At 40.3% G+C, this 16,019-nt stretch overlaps 1 protein-coding gene across 4 annotated transcripts; it reads left to right on the top strand.

The window, feature by feature from the left end:
- Positions 1-203: 203 nt before the first annotated feature.
- NAA20 (N-alpha-acetyltransferase 20, NatB catalytic subunit) lies at positions 204-15,407 on the top strand. 4 transcript variants are annotated; one of them, XM_015071105.3, is made up of 6 exons: positions 206-341; positions 5,031-5,055; positions 8,310-8,400; positions 9,105-9,240; positions 14,311-14,456; positions 14,892-15,407. In XM_015071105.3, the coding sequence occupies exons 1-6, from the start codon at positions 289-291 to the stop codon at positions 14,975-14,977; spliced, it is 537 nt and encodes a 178-aa protein (XP_014926591.1). In that variant the 5' UTR covers positions 206-288; the 3' UTR covers positions 14,978-15,407. The 4 variants fall into 4 exon arrangements, with proteins under 4 accessions (XP_014926595.1, XP_014926591.1, XP_026925293.2 ...); XM_015071109.3 differs by lacking the exon at positions 14,311-14,456 and having other exon boundaries at positions 204-341; XM_027069492.2 differs by lacking the exons at positions 206-341; positions 5,031-5,055 and adding an exon at positions 5,101-5,550 and having other exon boundaries at positions 8,334-8,400.
- The last annotated feature ends 612 nt before the right edge of the window (positions 15,408-16,019 follow it).

The following is a 16,019-nucleotide window of genomic DNA, read 5'->3' on the forward strand; positions in this document are numbered from 1 at the left end:
GTCAGCTTTTCGTTTCCTTCCTAGGAGATCACACTACCTATTTCTTTCAGTCACTCCCGCAGAGTAGTTTTGAGGTTCCGAAAGGGGAGAACCCGGCGACTTTACAAGAATGACACTGCAATTCCAGACGCCGGCCGCCAGAGGGAGCGGTGTTGCCACCTTGGTTGCCAAGCAACTCGTGGCCCGGAAGCAATTCCCTGCCCCGCCCCGCGGTGACCCGCGCAAAGCGACTACCGGCAGGGCGGGCGGGGCTCGCGGCAAGCCGGCCTCGGCGGCGGCGGCGGTGCGATGACCACGCTCCGGGCTTTCACGTGCGATGACCTGTTCCGCTTCAACAACATGTGAGTGAGGCCCCCAGGGCTGACGCTGGTGGCTGCATCCCCTTTCCCGGGCCGGGGCCCGCGGCCCGCGGGAGCCACCCCCGGCGGCCGCCATTGGCGCCTCCCTAGGGGCCGCGGGGTCAGAGCCGGGGCGGGGACGGACGTGCGGAGCTCCCCGCTGACCTTGGCTGAGGTGCTGAGACTTCATCCTGCATCCTTGCGTGCTCGTTGGGGCCGGGGCAGTGCGCGGGCGTCCTGTCGCGATGGCTGTCCCGACGCGCCCGCGCGAGTGGTAGGAGGTGGGGGAGCGGCCCGAGCCCAGCTCTGGTTCTGCCGCCTGCAGCCAACGTCCGGCCAGCTGACTCGGCTTCGTCTTCTGTGCAGCGGACAGCACCGAGGCGCCCGCCGCGGAGGTCGTTGCGAGGTCAACAGCTAAGTGTTTTTTTGGGAATACGGACGATTGCAGCCCACCTGGTGATGGTTAATCAGTACCCGAGTGAAACCTTGTGATGGTGGCACCGACCGCCGCCGTTCCTTTCTTGGTCCGGGTTGATTTTTGTGCGTTTTGTTACCAAAGCGGCGCATCCAGCCTGGAAAACTTTGTGTTGTGAGGAGTCGGGGCATAGGGCACATGCTGGTGGAGACCCGCTGTGTGTACTTTCTTTTAGTCCGTGTTAAGGCAGGACCTGTGACTTGCAGGCACATTTTTTTTTTTTTTTTTTAAGAAAAGATCTTATTGTGGAAGTTTCTGAACATTTAAAACGTCGACAGAATTTTACCCTGAACATCTAAAGACACATCTGCTGGATTCTACAGTTAAGCGTTTTGTTAATGTTGACTTTCTCATATATCTATCTGTCCACCCACCCACCCACCTACCTACCTACCTACCTACCTACCTACCTACCAACCAACCAATCCCAGATCCACTTTCAAGACAGCTGGGTGGGTCAGATTCAAGTGTCAAGAGAATGGCAAGAAGTTGAGAGGAGTTGGCTAGAAACCTTTCAAAGAGGGAGTGAGCCTTGAAGGATGGATAAAATGTTGGCAGTGATGAGGAAGTTCTGGAGAAGGAAGCAGGTGTGAAGGTGAGAAAACCTAGAGTGTGGCCAGACAACTGAGAGACAAGTGTGACTGTGGTAGGGGGTTTCTCTGAGCGGCCAGAGGAACTGGTGAAACTGGACTTTTGCTCCGTCGCTGGAGGGTTCAGACTTGTTTGTTTGTTGGTAAGAATTTTCTAATGAGCCTCTCCCACAAAGCAGTGTAACTCAGGTGAGTTGTGTTGAGCTCCCGCTGTGCCTTATGGGTGCTGGCACTTGTAATAACCCATGTAATCCTCACAGTTCTCTGGAGAAGGTGCTCTCAGTATCCTCATTTTTTGTATGAGTCAACTAAGGTACTGAGAGTTCAAGTCAGTTGCCCCAGGTGATAGAGCCCTGTGGTGGGAGCGGGTGAAGCAGGGAATCTAATCCAGGAGATTGGCTGTAGAACAGTGGTTCTTTCAGAGTGGTCCCCGACCACCAGGGAAACCTTGGAAAATGCAAATCGTTGGCTGTTTAAGGGCCAGTGCTCTGGAGCCCTAGCTCTTCACCACAGAGCTGTGTGGAATGTGAGGCGATTAGAGGAGGTATACCAGGCAGGTGAGCCACTTAGGATGTCCTGGCAAGGGCCCAGAGATGATGACTTGGCAGAGGTTTGGGTCTGGGAGGTGCCATTGGGGGGGGGGGGGGGCGCAAGGCGCCTTGAAGCTTCAAGAGTGTATAGGGCAAAACCTTGTTTTAACTGTAGATCTGGGGAGGCTTAGCCCTAATTTTATATGAAAATGAATATAGAAGAAAGAAAATAAGCACAAACACTTACAATAAAACTTTAGATGTCAAAGAATTGTCTAGCTTGTTAAGGCCCCTTCAGAATATGCCATTGGGAACTCCTCTTCCCATGTCCTCCAACTTCACACACTGATTAGGGCACTTTCGTAGAGAACACTGAGAATCACTGGATGAGGGTGCTGCAGTAGGAAGTGAAGATGCCGTGGATGTAGAAGCACTGCAGTTAACTCAACAGGTGTTTTACTCATTTTTGGATAGATATCTTCATGCCTACTGTGCATCAGTGCTAGAGACACAGCAATGAACAAAGCAAAACAATGTTACCTTTATGGAATTTACATTTTGGAGGGGGTGGGGAAGGAAGTACGACTGTAGAACTTATTATTCAGTCCAAAGAAAAACATGAAAACAGGGAAGGGAAATAGGGAGTGAGTGGGGATTCAACTTTAGGTAAGTGTTTAGGGTAGGTGTGACTGCAGAAAGACCTAGGGAGATGAGGGAGTGAGTCCGGTGGATATTGGGGGCAGGAGAACTTCCAGGCAGAGGGATTGGTAAGTGCATAGGTACCTGTTTCTGACTGGAGGAGGCAGCCAAGGTGGCTGGAACAGAGTGAGAGTGGGAGCATGAGGTCAGAGTCACAGGGCTAGATCTTGGAGAGGCTCTCCTAGGAGTTGGGCTCCTCTGCAAAGTGCATTGAGATACCCAGGTGGGGAAGTTTGGGCTAAACATAGAAATTTGGGTGGAGGGAGGCAACATTATGTAGATGGTATTAAAACCAGGAGGTTAGGGGCGCCTGACTGGCCCAGTCAGAAGAGCGTGTGACTCTTGATGTCGGGGTTGTGAGTTCAAGCCCCACGCTGGGTGTAGGGATGACTTAAATAAATAAATGTTAAAACAGAAAACAAAAACTGAGAGGATAGGTGACATCAGTGGTGGAATGACTGTGGATAGGAAAAAAGAGGCTCCAGGACGGTGCCTTAGGTGTTAAGTGTTGAAGGAGACCTGGTGGCCCGGTGAGTTGGGAGGAAAAGCCAGTAGTGGGTCTGAGAAGCTGAGCAAGGAGAGCATTTCAAGTGGAGGGAGTGAGGAGCCATGTAAAGAGCTGCTGATGGCTAAATGTGCAGTGTGTGTGTACGATTAGAGGAGAACTGTGGGAGCAGGAACCTGGGCACTGAGGGGGTGGATCTGCTCACCAGCAGTCCAGGCATGGTCACAGGAGAGCGAGTAGAGAGGGGCACAGACGCTTGAGGTACAGGTGGGTGGGTTTGGTGGTGGGATCTTGGTGAAGCTTTCTGCCTGCTGTTGTGTATTCTCTGTGTGAAACAGGAAGCAGCCGAGATTGGAAAGGGGTGGCCTTGGAGAGTTGGGGCAAGATGAGAGGCTTATAAAGTAGTCGTTGAGAGGTGTGGGAGAGTGTATTCCCACACTGTATGGAGCAGTGATCAGCTGTGGCTGGGGCTTTTCAAGCTTCTGCAGGGTCAAAGTGATTTTCGGGATAACACTAAGATGGGTTTTTTGCCTTTTTCATTGTCTCACAAGTGCACAGTGGAGTTTCCAGTTGTGTGACTTGCAATACCAAGCAATACAGACACAGATGTGAGAATCCATCTGCCTTCTCTTAAGCTAGACATTAAGAAGATCTGTAAAATTGTTAAAACCATGCCACTCTTGTCGCTAAATTTTGTACTTAAAAAAAAATTTTTTTTAAGTGTTTATTTTTGAGAGAGCATGAGCGGGGGAGGGGTGGAGACAGAGGGAGACACACAGTCCGGTAGCAGGCTTGCTTCAGGCTCTCAGCTGTCAGCACAGAGTGTGTCCAGCACACCTGGGGCTCAAATTCACAAACCCCAAGATCATGACCTGAGCCGAAGTTGGATGCTTAACCGACTGAGCCACCCAGGTGCCCCTAAATTTTATTCTTGAAAGCAGGATGACTTTTCAGTTAAAAAAAAAAGGTTTTATTAACATGTAATTGATTTATTATTTTAAAATGAATATTAAAAATTTAAATATCCATAGATATAATCCACATAAACAGAAGTTCTTTGGGGGTCCTTATTAGTTTTTGAGTGTAAATTGGTTCTGAAACCGAAAAGCTTGAGAACTGCTGGCCTAGAGAAGTGCATTGGTAAGAGTCCCAAGAAAGAATCTGACTGGGTATACAAGAGGTAGATTTTCAGGTGGCTGGTTTTGAGTCTGGCAAAATAGTGGTTCCATTAACTGAATAGGAAAGTGAGGGGCAGAGCTCTTTGTAGACAGACTGTAGGTACATTGTAAGAACTGCTGATTTGGAACTATTGTGATCTGATACGCTAGAGAAACAAGTGCTGAGCGCACCAGAGTCAGATCCAGGAGTCTCCCTCCAAAAGTTTAGGGATGGGGTGGTGGGAAGAGGAGGTGAGAATGTAGAAGACAGGGGAGCAAACACCTAGTGGTGAGAGGCCCACACTGAGTGAATGGAATAAAGGAGAAAGGAGTTGTCAGGGAAGGCCTAGAGACTGGCTGGAGGGACCCCTGCCAGATGCTGCAGGAGCTGGTTTTACCTTCTGTTTGTGATTTACATGTCTGGTTGGGCTCCAGTTCCATTAATGATTTATTGTCATTTAGAAAATGGAAGGTTTTGATCAGATGTATTAAATAGAAAGTAATTTGTAAAGGAAGAAACAGTTAAATGAAAACGTATAGGTATCTTTATAGTGGCTGTGATGGCTCAGTTTGGCCATTAGGTAGCTTACACCATCCTCCTTACCCCTAAATTTGGTTTTAAAGTTGTGGATTTGGCATGTTTTGTGTTCCTTGTGCATATTTTCAGTTTCAGTGTCTTATTTAAACTGGTTTTGTCAACACTGCTTACTATTGACATTTCTTTTGTTTCTTTTAGTAACTTGGATCCACTTACAGAAACTGTATCCTTTTTTAAAAAAAAAAAAGTTAAATGAAGGCTTACTAGGAGTAAGGAACATGGAGGAACAAAGGAAAAAATAGGCTTGAGTATAGAAAAACTTTAAAACTTGTAGTCCTGGAAACATAAGCAATAGTGAAAGCACTTAAAAAAAAAACAAACTGGGAACAAGAGTTGTCTTAAATCTGCCTGACAAGCTGCTAGTATAATGACCTCCTAAATCTTCAGCAGTGCAGCAACACTGCCTACCTTGCCCCTGGGTATATGGCTCCATGCAACAGAAAGCAGTGACTTCAGCAAGATGGGTTATTACTCTCTGATGTGAATGAAGTCTGGAGGTGATGAGTGGTCTGTGGTGGTTTCATGAAGTCACCAGTGACCCAGCTGTGCATTTTAACCACTGTACCACTCCCAGGGTGGCCTTGGCATTCCTGTCTCAGCTGCCAGAGCAAATGGCATCACATCCATGTTCCTGGCAGGAGGATCAACAGAGGGGAAGGTGAGAGAGACCTTCCCTTTCAGGAGTACCTTTGGGAAGTACCACACAGGACTTTCTGTATCCCATTGACTAGAACTTGCTTCATGCCACACTTACTAGCTGTAACAGTCTGGGAATGAGCCCAGCTTTACATTAGGGCTTGTTACTAAAACAAAGAAAAGATCTGGGGTAATAATTGGCAATATCTACCGTGTTCCCCAATAGAAGAATGGGCAAAGATGTGTGAAGTTGGGGTGCTCTGGGTTATGTCTCATTAGCAGACAACCCCGCATTCTCAGTAGCTTAAAACAAAGTTGGATTTCTAGCTTATACTCCATATCCATTGCAGGGTAGGAGGGTAATATTGACTGGTAATTTAACAAAAGAGGGCACAGTTCAGGCTCACAGTTCAGTCAAAAGACATGGAAATTAAAACCAAAATGAGATGCCATGTTTTGTTGTTTAAATCTCAGTCCTCTGTGTAACGTTTATTCATTTCTGAGAGAGAGAGAGAGAGCGCATGCGTGAGCAGATAAGGGGCACAGAGAGGGGGATGGGACAGAGGATCTGAAGAGTGGGCTTTGCGCTGACAGCAGCAAGCCTCACGTGGGGCTGGAACTCACCAACTGTGACATCATGACCTGAGCTTAAGTCGGACGCTCAATCATCTGAGCCACCCAGGTGCCTCTAATGCCATGTTTCATCTATCAAATTATCAAGGATTTAGGGAAATGATAAAACTCAGTGCTGATGAGGGTAAGAGCAACATTTTCGTAAATTGCTAGTGACAGTATAAACTGCTTGCTGCGGTCTTTCTGGAAGGCGCTTTGGCAGTGTAATTAATACACAGTAATTCCATTTCCTGGAAGCTGAAAATAATAGTAGAGTCAATTATGTCAGGAATTGACAAACTAGGTGCATAGGCCAGATGTGGTCCACTGCCTATTTTTATTTTTGTAAATAAAATTTTATTGGACACAGCCATGCCAAATAATTTACAACCTATCTGTAGCTTTGTCGAGACTGTCCAGTTTGAGTAGATGCAACAGAGAGCATATGGTCCACACGGCCTTGAATATTTAACTATCTCTCCCTTTATAGAAAATGTCTGTTAACCCCTGAGTTATGTGTTACAGAATTATAATATTAAAAATTTGCAATAACATTCATACATAACAATAAGGAAATGGTTAAATGAATTATACTATATTCATGAAGGAATTTAAAAAGATTTTTTGAGAAACTGAAAGTAACCCAGATGTCTCTTTCAAGAGATAGGATATTTAAATTGTTCACACAGCGGAGTGCTATACAGCACTTATACACTATACAGCACTATACAGCTATTAACAATTAACTATAGGTATAGGCAACAACAAAGCTACATATCAGAAACAAAGTTGAGCGAAAAAGCAAAAATATCAGGAATTTCATTTGTATTTCAAAAATTATGACCTTTTAAAGACCCCTCCAGAGGTGCCTGGGTGGCTCAGTCAGGTAAGTGTCCAACTCTGGATTTCGGCTTAGCTCATGATTTCAGTGTTCATGAGATTGAGCCCTGAATCATGCTCCATGCAGTTCGGAGCCTGCTTGGGATTCTCTCCCACTTTCTCTGCTCCTCCCCTGCAGGAGCAAATAAATAAGTTTAAAAAAATAAAGACCCTCTCCGTGTTTAAAAAAACTTTTGTTTTGAATGGCTGAAAAACTTCCACTGTATAGTAAGGTAAAGTATTAGGATGCGAATCAACTTGCATGGTATGTGTCTAGTTACACTTAAAATTTATAGTAAAAGTCCCATTATCCAGGTGAGGCCATGTTTGGAAATAATCTGCCAGGTCTTCATGATTGATGAACAGCATCTGGGCTCCTCCCCTAGCAGGAGGAGAGGCAGTTATGGTGTGAGTCAGTGGCTGCATGGTGAGAAGACTGGCTGGCCTGCTGTGTTAAGGGTTATGTTTGAAGAGTGCTGAAAATAACAGCTGTCCTTCAGAGAAGTTTGAAGAATATATTGCTGAACAGGTTTTATGGGAACTTAAAAATGTGATTGGTGGTGGCCCCTCAGAATTGCATCAGCAAGCTTACACTAAGAAGAAATATAAGAATGAGCACTTATCAGTAAGGACGCCAGGGTTGAAGAGTTACATAATGAGCAAATTATTCAGGCATTCACTCTTAGGTCAGCTTTTATTTGTAGTACCAGAAAATGAGAATTTGAGTCAATGGAGGGGAAACACTACAGGGTAACTGTTAAGTTGACTCTAGAAGTGATTAACTTTTAAAGTTATTTTCACAGTCACACAGCTGAAGCTAAAATAGGAACTAATCCCTAATTTTCTAGTGCAATTATGGAAAAGTAAATGTATTGAGTATCTACTTTGTGCCAAGCACCAGGGATGGAGTGAACATGACATTCATATTCAAAAGGGAGAGAGATAGTAACAAATACCAGGTGATGGTAAGTGCTGTGCAGAGATTTAGATACAGTATGATCTGTATGGACACAGAAGAACTTGGGAGTCCAGGTTCTCTGCTTCGTATTACATGGTGTTGTCTCCATTCACATTTGAAGTTATATATTCAGTCAATTTTGTTATAAATTATTAGTGCTAACCTAAATATTTAATGTACTGACATGGTTATGGTTATCAAAATTATACATATATAGGACTGGGGATAAAGTAATAATATATTTTTTAAAGGAAACTTTCTTCATAACACTCCTTTTATTAAGAATACTTCTTACTGTCAATTACTTTCCACACTCCTTAACAAGACTCTAGTATGGGATTCCTTTTTATTTACAGTACCTCGCCCACTGGCCAGAGTATTTCATTGTTGCAGAGGCACCTGGTGGAGAGTTAATGGGTTATAGTAAGTATAATACCAACCACTAGAACATTTTTGGATAGGCAGTTGAGATTTTAGTATAGGTTTCAACTGATTTAGATTGATTGCAGAATTGCAAGTATAATCATGATGCCTAGAATTCTATTTTTCAACCATTTGACAGCTTGGTGATGCCTTCTATGTTTGAAGCATTGTGCTAGGTAGGCCCCAGGGGGATACAGCCCTGAACCAGACAGACATGGTCTCAGGCTTTTTAGATCTATGTTTATGTTACATTTCTACATGGTTTGGTACATAATATAGGAATGGTAGCATCTTCATTGAATTAGTAGGGTTACTAGTGAAAATTTGAGCTGTGCATTATCTATTGGTATATACATAACCTACCCACCTACGTAAAATGTAGATATTTTAAAAATATATGTTCCGATTCTGAAATGCAGATATTTTTAAAATGTATGTTCAGTTAGTTGTGTTTTTAGTGTTATTCTTTTTAAAGGAAAAAAAAACCTTTTTCTAATTCTCATTCTACAACTAGATTCAGCATTATATTTATAAGTGAGATTTAGATAAAAGCACCAATAACCATTAGGTAGATGACTTTCAATGTTACTTAAAAACTAAAGTTTGTCATTAGTTTCCTTTATAATAATAATGTACCAACAGTCATTCTGTATTTTTGTGTAAATCCATGTGTTTAATTACTGAATGCAATCTTTTGTTGGCAGTTATGGGTAAAGCAGAAGGCTCTGTAGCTAGGGAAGAATGGCATGGACATGTCACAGCTCTCTCTGTTGCCCCAGAATTTCGACGCCTTGGTTTGGCTGCAAAACTTATGGAATTATTAGAGGAGATTTCAGAACGGTGAGATCTTGCTTTTTAATAATTTGACTATTTTTCTCATAGTGAACATTTATAAGATTTTTTCCATTCAGGCTGAATATTGTACTTTACAGGATTTTCATTTTCAGTCTTCAGTAGTCAAATATTCATAGTAGTAGTACAGTCCCTGTTTTGCCACTGAGGAAGATTCAGGCAAAGTGAGTGACCTACCATAGGCTTATATGCTTGGCAATTGGTGCAAAGACTAGCTCTTAAGATTTCTTTTAGTGGCAGAATGTGGCAGATGTTCCTGAATTCAGTTAACATCATCCTTGGCGTCTCAGTTATTTTTTTCCACAGTGCCCCTAAGGCCAAAAAAATCCTCTAGTTTAATTTTAAGTTATGTCCTAACTGCTTAGTAAGTATTTATGGCCTGATAACCTAGTAGCTATTTGGAAAAAAATAAACAAATTGAAAGAAAAAATATTTTTATTTCATCGTTAAATAACTGGTTATCTATAGCCTTTTGAGCATTGAAGGACTTCTCATACCTTGGAGACCGATTTGACACAACCACCTGCATTCTTCTTTCATACTGGTTTTCTGGTTTTATTGGGTTCTTTTAATCATAGGAACTGCTAAAACCTGGCTTCATAAAGATACTTTGTCACCAAAAGGAATTAACACCATGTAATGCTGCATTTGTGAGTTATAGCAAACTAGTAGTTTAGTTTGCCAGTGTCTAACATGAAAGATTTGTCTGTGTTTTCCCCAAACATCTGAAATATCCTACAGCACCTCTAAGAGTTTGGGCCACCTTAGAGCACAGTTTGGGGACTGCCAGCATTAGGGCTTTTTAAAAAAAAGACCTGTTGTGTATGTGAAACACCTTCATTATGTGAGATAAAAGTAATGTAATTAAAAGACTCCTACCAGCTCCCATTGTAAAAAAGAGGTAAAAGATGTATATACGAGTTTAATCAGTTGTCAAGCTGCCATTTATTTTTTCCTCTTAATGCCTAGAAATATATAGGGAAATACAGGGAAGGGAACATTTGCTGAGAAAGGCTCTTGAGGCTTTCCACTTAATGGACTTAATAAAGGGAAGTTTTAAAGGAATAACCATGACCTGAAAATGCTCTGGGCCAAGTTGGGGGCAAGAGGAACTTGAGATCATTCAGGGAAGAGATAGCATTAGCTGAAAAAGAAGTTAATTGTAGTCCTTAAGAATTTAAAGAATTCTCCCTGGACTGAACAAGGAAGAAGAGAAAATTTTTAGTTTACACACATTTGTTAATGGCGTTAAAAGTATTTGGCATTATTGTATGGTGGATAAGGAGTTAAGAAATGGGTTCTAATTAGCTATCCACTCTATGCATATGATTAATGTATTTATGGGATAGAATCTCTCTCAGAGTAGAAAACCACCAAGCTCCCTTCTTTTCCAGGTTCTAAATCTTCATTACTTTGGAATAGTTCAGATTTGTGCGTGTATGTGTGTGTACCTAGCTACATACACACATACATGCATACATGTATTTTTAAATATATACATTAAAACAGAAACTATAATTTCCAAACAGAAAAAGTGGAATGAGAAAAATCAGTCCATAAGGAGAGAAAAAGGAGATTAAAGTGGTAAAACAAAAAGCATGAAATAAGATGGTAGCTATGAATCCAGATATAATCAGTAAATACAACACTAAATGGACTAATTAGTTAAAAGACAAAGGAAGACATGCTAAGTAAGGCCAGTCACAGAAAGATAAGTACTGTGTGATTCCATCTATATGAGATATTTAATACAGGTAAATTCAGAGAATCAAAGAGTGGAATGGTGGTAGCCAGAGACTGGGGGGCAGGGGGAAAATCAGTAAGCATAAAGTTGTAGCTAAAGAGGATGAATAAACTCTGTAATCTGTTGTACAACATTTACCTATAGTAAAAAATGTACATTTAAAACTTATTAAGGGAAAACTTCATGTTAAAGTCGTCTTACAACAGTAAAACCAAATAAAATTGAAAAGACAAAGAAAAACATACAGGAAGATTGAAAGAAATTTTTTAAATTGTCATGTAAAATTCTAACCAAAAGATAGTTGGTGTACTTAAATTAACAATAGTCACATAAGTTCAATAATTAACGGAGAAAAAAAGGGTCATTGGATAACAGGTGTAAAAGATTTCATGTATCAGGAAGATGTAATAATTACTAATTTTATGTACACGGTGACAAGGTAAAAATGAGAAAATTGATAAAAAATACAAGGAGAAAGAATATAAAGCAAATCATTACTATAATGACAAATTTGAAACATGCTTTCTGCTAGAATGATTAGAAATTAAGGGTATAGAGTAAGTGTCAGCACTTTTTCTGAGCCAGATAGATACCTAGACTTTACAGGCCAGCTAATATCTCATGTGTGTGTATGTGTATGTATTAAACACTCTTTCAAAATTTTAAAAACTGTTCTTAGTTTGAGAAGTCTACCAAAATAGGTTGCAGGCAGACCCCCTTCCTTAACAGATTACAATCAGTACCTAAAAATCTTTGCAGAATGTTAGGCTTCTCTAGTAAATTTTACCAACTATTTAGGAAATAAGTTCAGTTTTACACAAAGAAGGAACGTTCTTCAGTGTTGGGTTTTTTTTTAAGACTAGAATAACCATGATGATAAAACCTGACAAATATGAGGAAGGAAAATTTGAAAAAAAAATCACTCATTATAGATGCAAAAATCCCAGAAAAATCTTAGCAAAATGGATTCAGCAATTCATAAAAAAGGATGATATATCAGGGGAAGGTTGTTTTTAACATGTGAGAATCTGTTGGACCATATTAAGAACATTTGTTATTTCAGTAAATGCAGAAAATGCTTTGATAAAATCCAATTGATTAAAAACTGTTAGTATAGAAGGGGAGAACTTTCATAACCTAAAAAAAGAGTATCTACCAAAAACCTGTAGTAAATATTAGCAATGAGGCATTGAATGCTTTCTCTTTGAAATTTGGGACAAGGAAGGATGCCTATAGTTACCCCCTTTTTGGTAATTTACTGGAAATCCTAGGCAACACAGTAAAGCAAGAAAAATATATGAGAACTGAGAAAAACCAAAACTCTTGTTTTTATACATCTAAGATTGTACAAACAAAACCACAAGAAGCTACAAATAAATGTTTAGAATAAAAGTTAAAGTTGTTGGACAGTCAGTATAAAATTCAATTTCATTTCTATAAAAACAGTAAATTTTAGGAAAAGATGCCAGTTATAATGGCATCAATACATTAAGCCCTTTGGAAGAATCTAACAAAAGCTCTGTTAGAGGTCTCTGAACTTTCTAACACGTTACCAAGACACCGTAAAGATGACCTAAGTGGAGAGATAACCACCTGTAGTAACATGGAAGGCTAAACTGGTATTGATCCACAGAGCCAATGTAACGGCAATCAAAATCTCAAGTCCTTTTTGTGGGACTTGTTGATTCTGAAACTTACCAGGGGAATGGAAAGAGTCAAGATTGCTTGAGCAACAAAATGGGCGGGTTTGCCCCTGCAGGTATCAAGCTGTAATGAGTAAGCTGTGTGTTAGTGCTGGAGTACTAGTTTAGACTAAAGAACTGGCAGACAGATGCAGGAATGTATGGATTGACATACCTCAGAGGAGGCAACTGAAGATCAGCAACGAAGGGATACACTTCAGTAAAGATGGTGGCACAATTAGATAGCCACATGGGAAAAAATCTTCCCAGATTACTACTACCTTACAATACACAATTCCACATTTATTGAAAACCTAGATTTGAAAAGCAAACTATTACCCATTTTAAGATAATAGAGGAGAGTTCATCCATGACCTCAGGGTAAAAAGAACTTAAACCATAAAAAGGCTAACTGTAAAGGACGTTCATATTGCAACTTCATTGAAGTGAAAGAACTTTGTTCATCAAAAGATATATAATAAGTCAGGCCACAAATTGGGAAAAATTTTGCAGTAATCATTTATACAATGTCAACTATTCATAATACATGGAGAACTACAGCTGGGCGGGGAGAGAAAAAATGTGTGAAAGACCAGTTAGGACAGTACGAAATGAGAAATCTAAATGGCCTACAAAAATACAGTTAGCCTTATTAGTAATGAGAAATGCCAATTAAAATTGCCCCGTGATACTTAAGAGATTTTCAAAAATAAAAGTGTCTGATAAACCAAGCCTTGGTACTGTGGGAATGGAGTCTTCCCCTCCTCTGGGAGTATAAGCTGACTGGGAAATGGGCATTAACTAAAGCAACTGAAGATGCCCCCATGAGCCAGTGACCACACCCCTAGTTGTAGACTGTACTATACCATGAGACATACAATAAAAATACAGCAGCATAGTTTGTAATAGTAAAAACCGGATTATCTGTGGGGAATGGGCAACCTGTAGTATATATCCATCCATGCAATGGGATGCTAAACAAAGGGAAGATAAATAAGATCCCAGCTACACCAAGGCTGACTCCCACTTACTGAGAGGCAAATCACCAAAGGATAAAAGTTCAAAATAGGAAAAGCTATAGTAGGTGGTGAATCTACAGCAAAAACCAAGGAGCTAATGAGCACAAGAGTCAGGACCTCTGGGTAAAGGAGGTGGCTGTCACTGACAGAGAAAACTGAGGGCTTCATGGCTGCCAGTGTCCCGTATTTACACTTGGGCCATGGCCACATGGGTGATTGTTGTTCAAATCTTTAATTTGCACGTATGGGTGAAAGTATTGTATCGCTAGTTGATAAAATGAGCATGTCAATTACTATGATATAAAATACACAGTAATTTAAGACAGAATGTGGCTTAAAAATGCTTTTTAAGTTTGTCTTTTAAGAAAATCTAGGTTTTAAAATGTCAGTATGCAAAAGAAACTCATCTCTTTGTACTGCGAGATAATTGTCATAAATCCTCAGAAGTAAAAATTGGTATGAGGTAAATCAGCTGCAAGGTTCTAGTACTACCATTCTATGAATGGTAGTCAAAGCAAACTAAAAACAAGTGTTGTTTTTAAAAATAAGTATTTTCTAGAGTTTCTCATATTCTAACATTTTCCTTTTTTTTTTTTTTTTTTTTAAATTAAAGAAAGGGTGGATTTTTTGTTGATCTCTTTGTAAGAGTATCTAACCAGGTTGCAGTCAACATGTACAAGCAGCTGGGCTACAGCGTATACAGGACAGTCATAGAGTACTATTCAGCCAGCAATGGGGAGCCTGACGAGGACGCTTATGGTGAGCTCCCTTCCGTGGCAGTATCCCCAAGAAGCCACCAGAACATTTACATTCATTCTACAGACTGAAATAGTTATTTTAGTAAATTTAAAAGAATATTTGTTGGACTTAATATTTTAAATTTGAGCATTATCTAATATTTAAATCTCCCTTAACTCCTTTATGAACTTATCACTGGTTAGCTTACATTGACTAACCAATGATTAATTACTATCAATTGTTTTATTATGTTACAGGTATGTTAATTTTACTGAGATTCTCACAAAAGAACATTCGTTTGAAGAGCTGAGTACTTATGACTAAGAGTCTCATTTAAATACATTTCTCTCAGGGTCTAGGGGACAAACCTTTTATGGGAACTTTACATATGTATACCCTTCAGATTTCATATATTTTGATATTTGGGTATTTACATTAAATTTTGCTTCCTAACAGATATGAGGAAAGCACTTTCCAGAGACACTGAGAAGAAATCCATCATACCATTACCTCATCCTGTGAGGCCTGAAGACATTGAATAACCATGGGCAGTGGTTCTTAGGCTGATGCTCCAGATATTTTATGGACAATATTGTTTTCATTAGATGATCCCGGAGCGCTATTAGGAGAAAAGTAATTATTTAGGTCTTGCAGATTTCAAGAAAATACAGGTTATAAATTTGAGTCTTATTGTTTCCAGTTAGCAATATCATAACTATTAAAGCTGTTCACTGTAATAAAATTCAGTCAAAAAGGCAGCTAGGTCAGATGGAAACATTTTAGTATTTTGGTTCATAATATTCACTATATGTTAAGGGGAAAAACTTGCTCCCGTCTCCTCCTAAATTCTGTGCCTGAGAACCACTGCTGCATACATATTTTTTATTTTGTATTATCTGTTAATTGAAGCTTTAAAAGCATATATGAAATGTATAAATCTTAAATGTATAATAAAACGCATTGTTGACCCTATGAATGTGTTCTGGAAACTTGGTCATTTATAAAATTCAGTCTGGATTGAGAAAGGCCATCATTTAGGATATGATATTTTTGTTCCATATAAAGCCTTATTTTTTAAAAATTTTATTAAAAAAAATTTTTAATGTTTATTTTTGAGAGAGACCGAGCATGAGGAGGAGAGGGGCAGAGAGAGAGGGAGACACAGAATCTGAAGCAGGCTCCAGGCTCTGAGCTGTCAGCATAGAGCCTGACATGGGGCTTAAACTCACGGACTTCAAGATCATGACCAGAGCTGAAGTCGGATATTTTTAAAAGCAAACGTGAAAATTCCTGCCCAGTGTATGTACACATCCTTCTTATTGCATAGTAAATTCTTCCCAGATACTTGATAGTGTTAGCCCCACATCTTTTGTCTCCTCTCACACTACTTTGCTTAAATCCTGCCTTTTCAAAATATAAAATGACATCGCAGTTTCTAATTCTTAAAGACTATTCTGAAACTATGTAATGGGCCAACCACTTACCTTCAGGTATAGTTTTCTTCAGCTGTAATATCTGAAAATATCCAGTGAACAGAAGTAAAGAAAACCCCACAGAAATGATTACTAAACAGTTTTTACCTCT

Source organism: Acinonyx jubatus, chromosome A3 (genome assembly GCF_027475565.1).
Source record: "Acinonyx jubatus isolate Ajub_Pintada_27869175 chromosome A3, VMU_Ajub_asm_v1.0, whole genome shotgun sequence".
NCBI classification, from domain to species: domain Eukaryota; kingdom Metazoa; phylum Chordata; class Mammalia; order Carnivora; family Felidae; genus Acinonyx; species Acinonyx jubatus.

Coding starts and splice junctions, on each gene's coding strand:
- NAA20 (XM_015071105.3), top strand. CDS start 289: ATGACCACGCTCCGGGCTTTCACGTGCGATGACCTGTTCCGCTTCAAC. Junction 342..5,030: donor CTGTTCCGCTTCAACAACAT/GTGAGTGAGGCC, acceptor TGTTTCTTTTAG/TAACTTGGATCCACTTACAG. Junction 5,056..8,309: donor TGGATCCACTTACAGAAACT/GTATCCTTTTTT, acceptor ACAAGACTCTAG/TATGGGATTCCTTTTTATTT.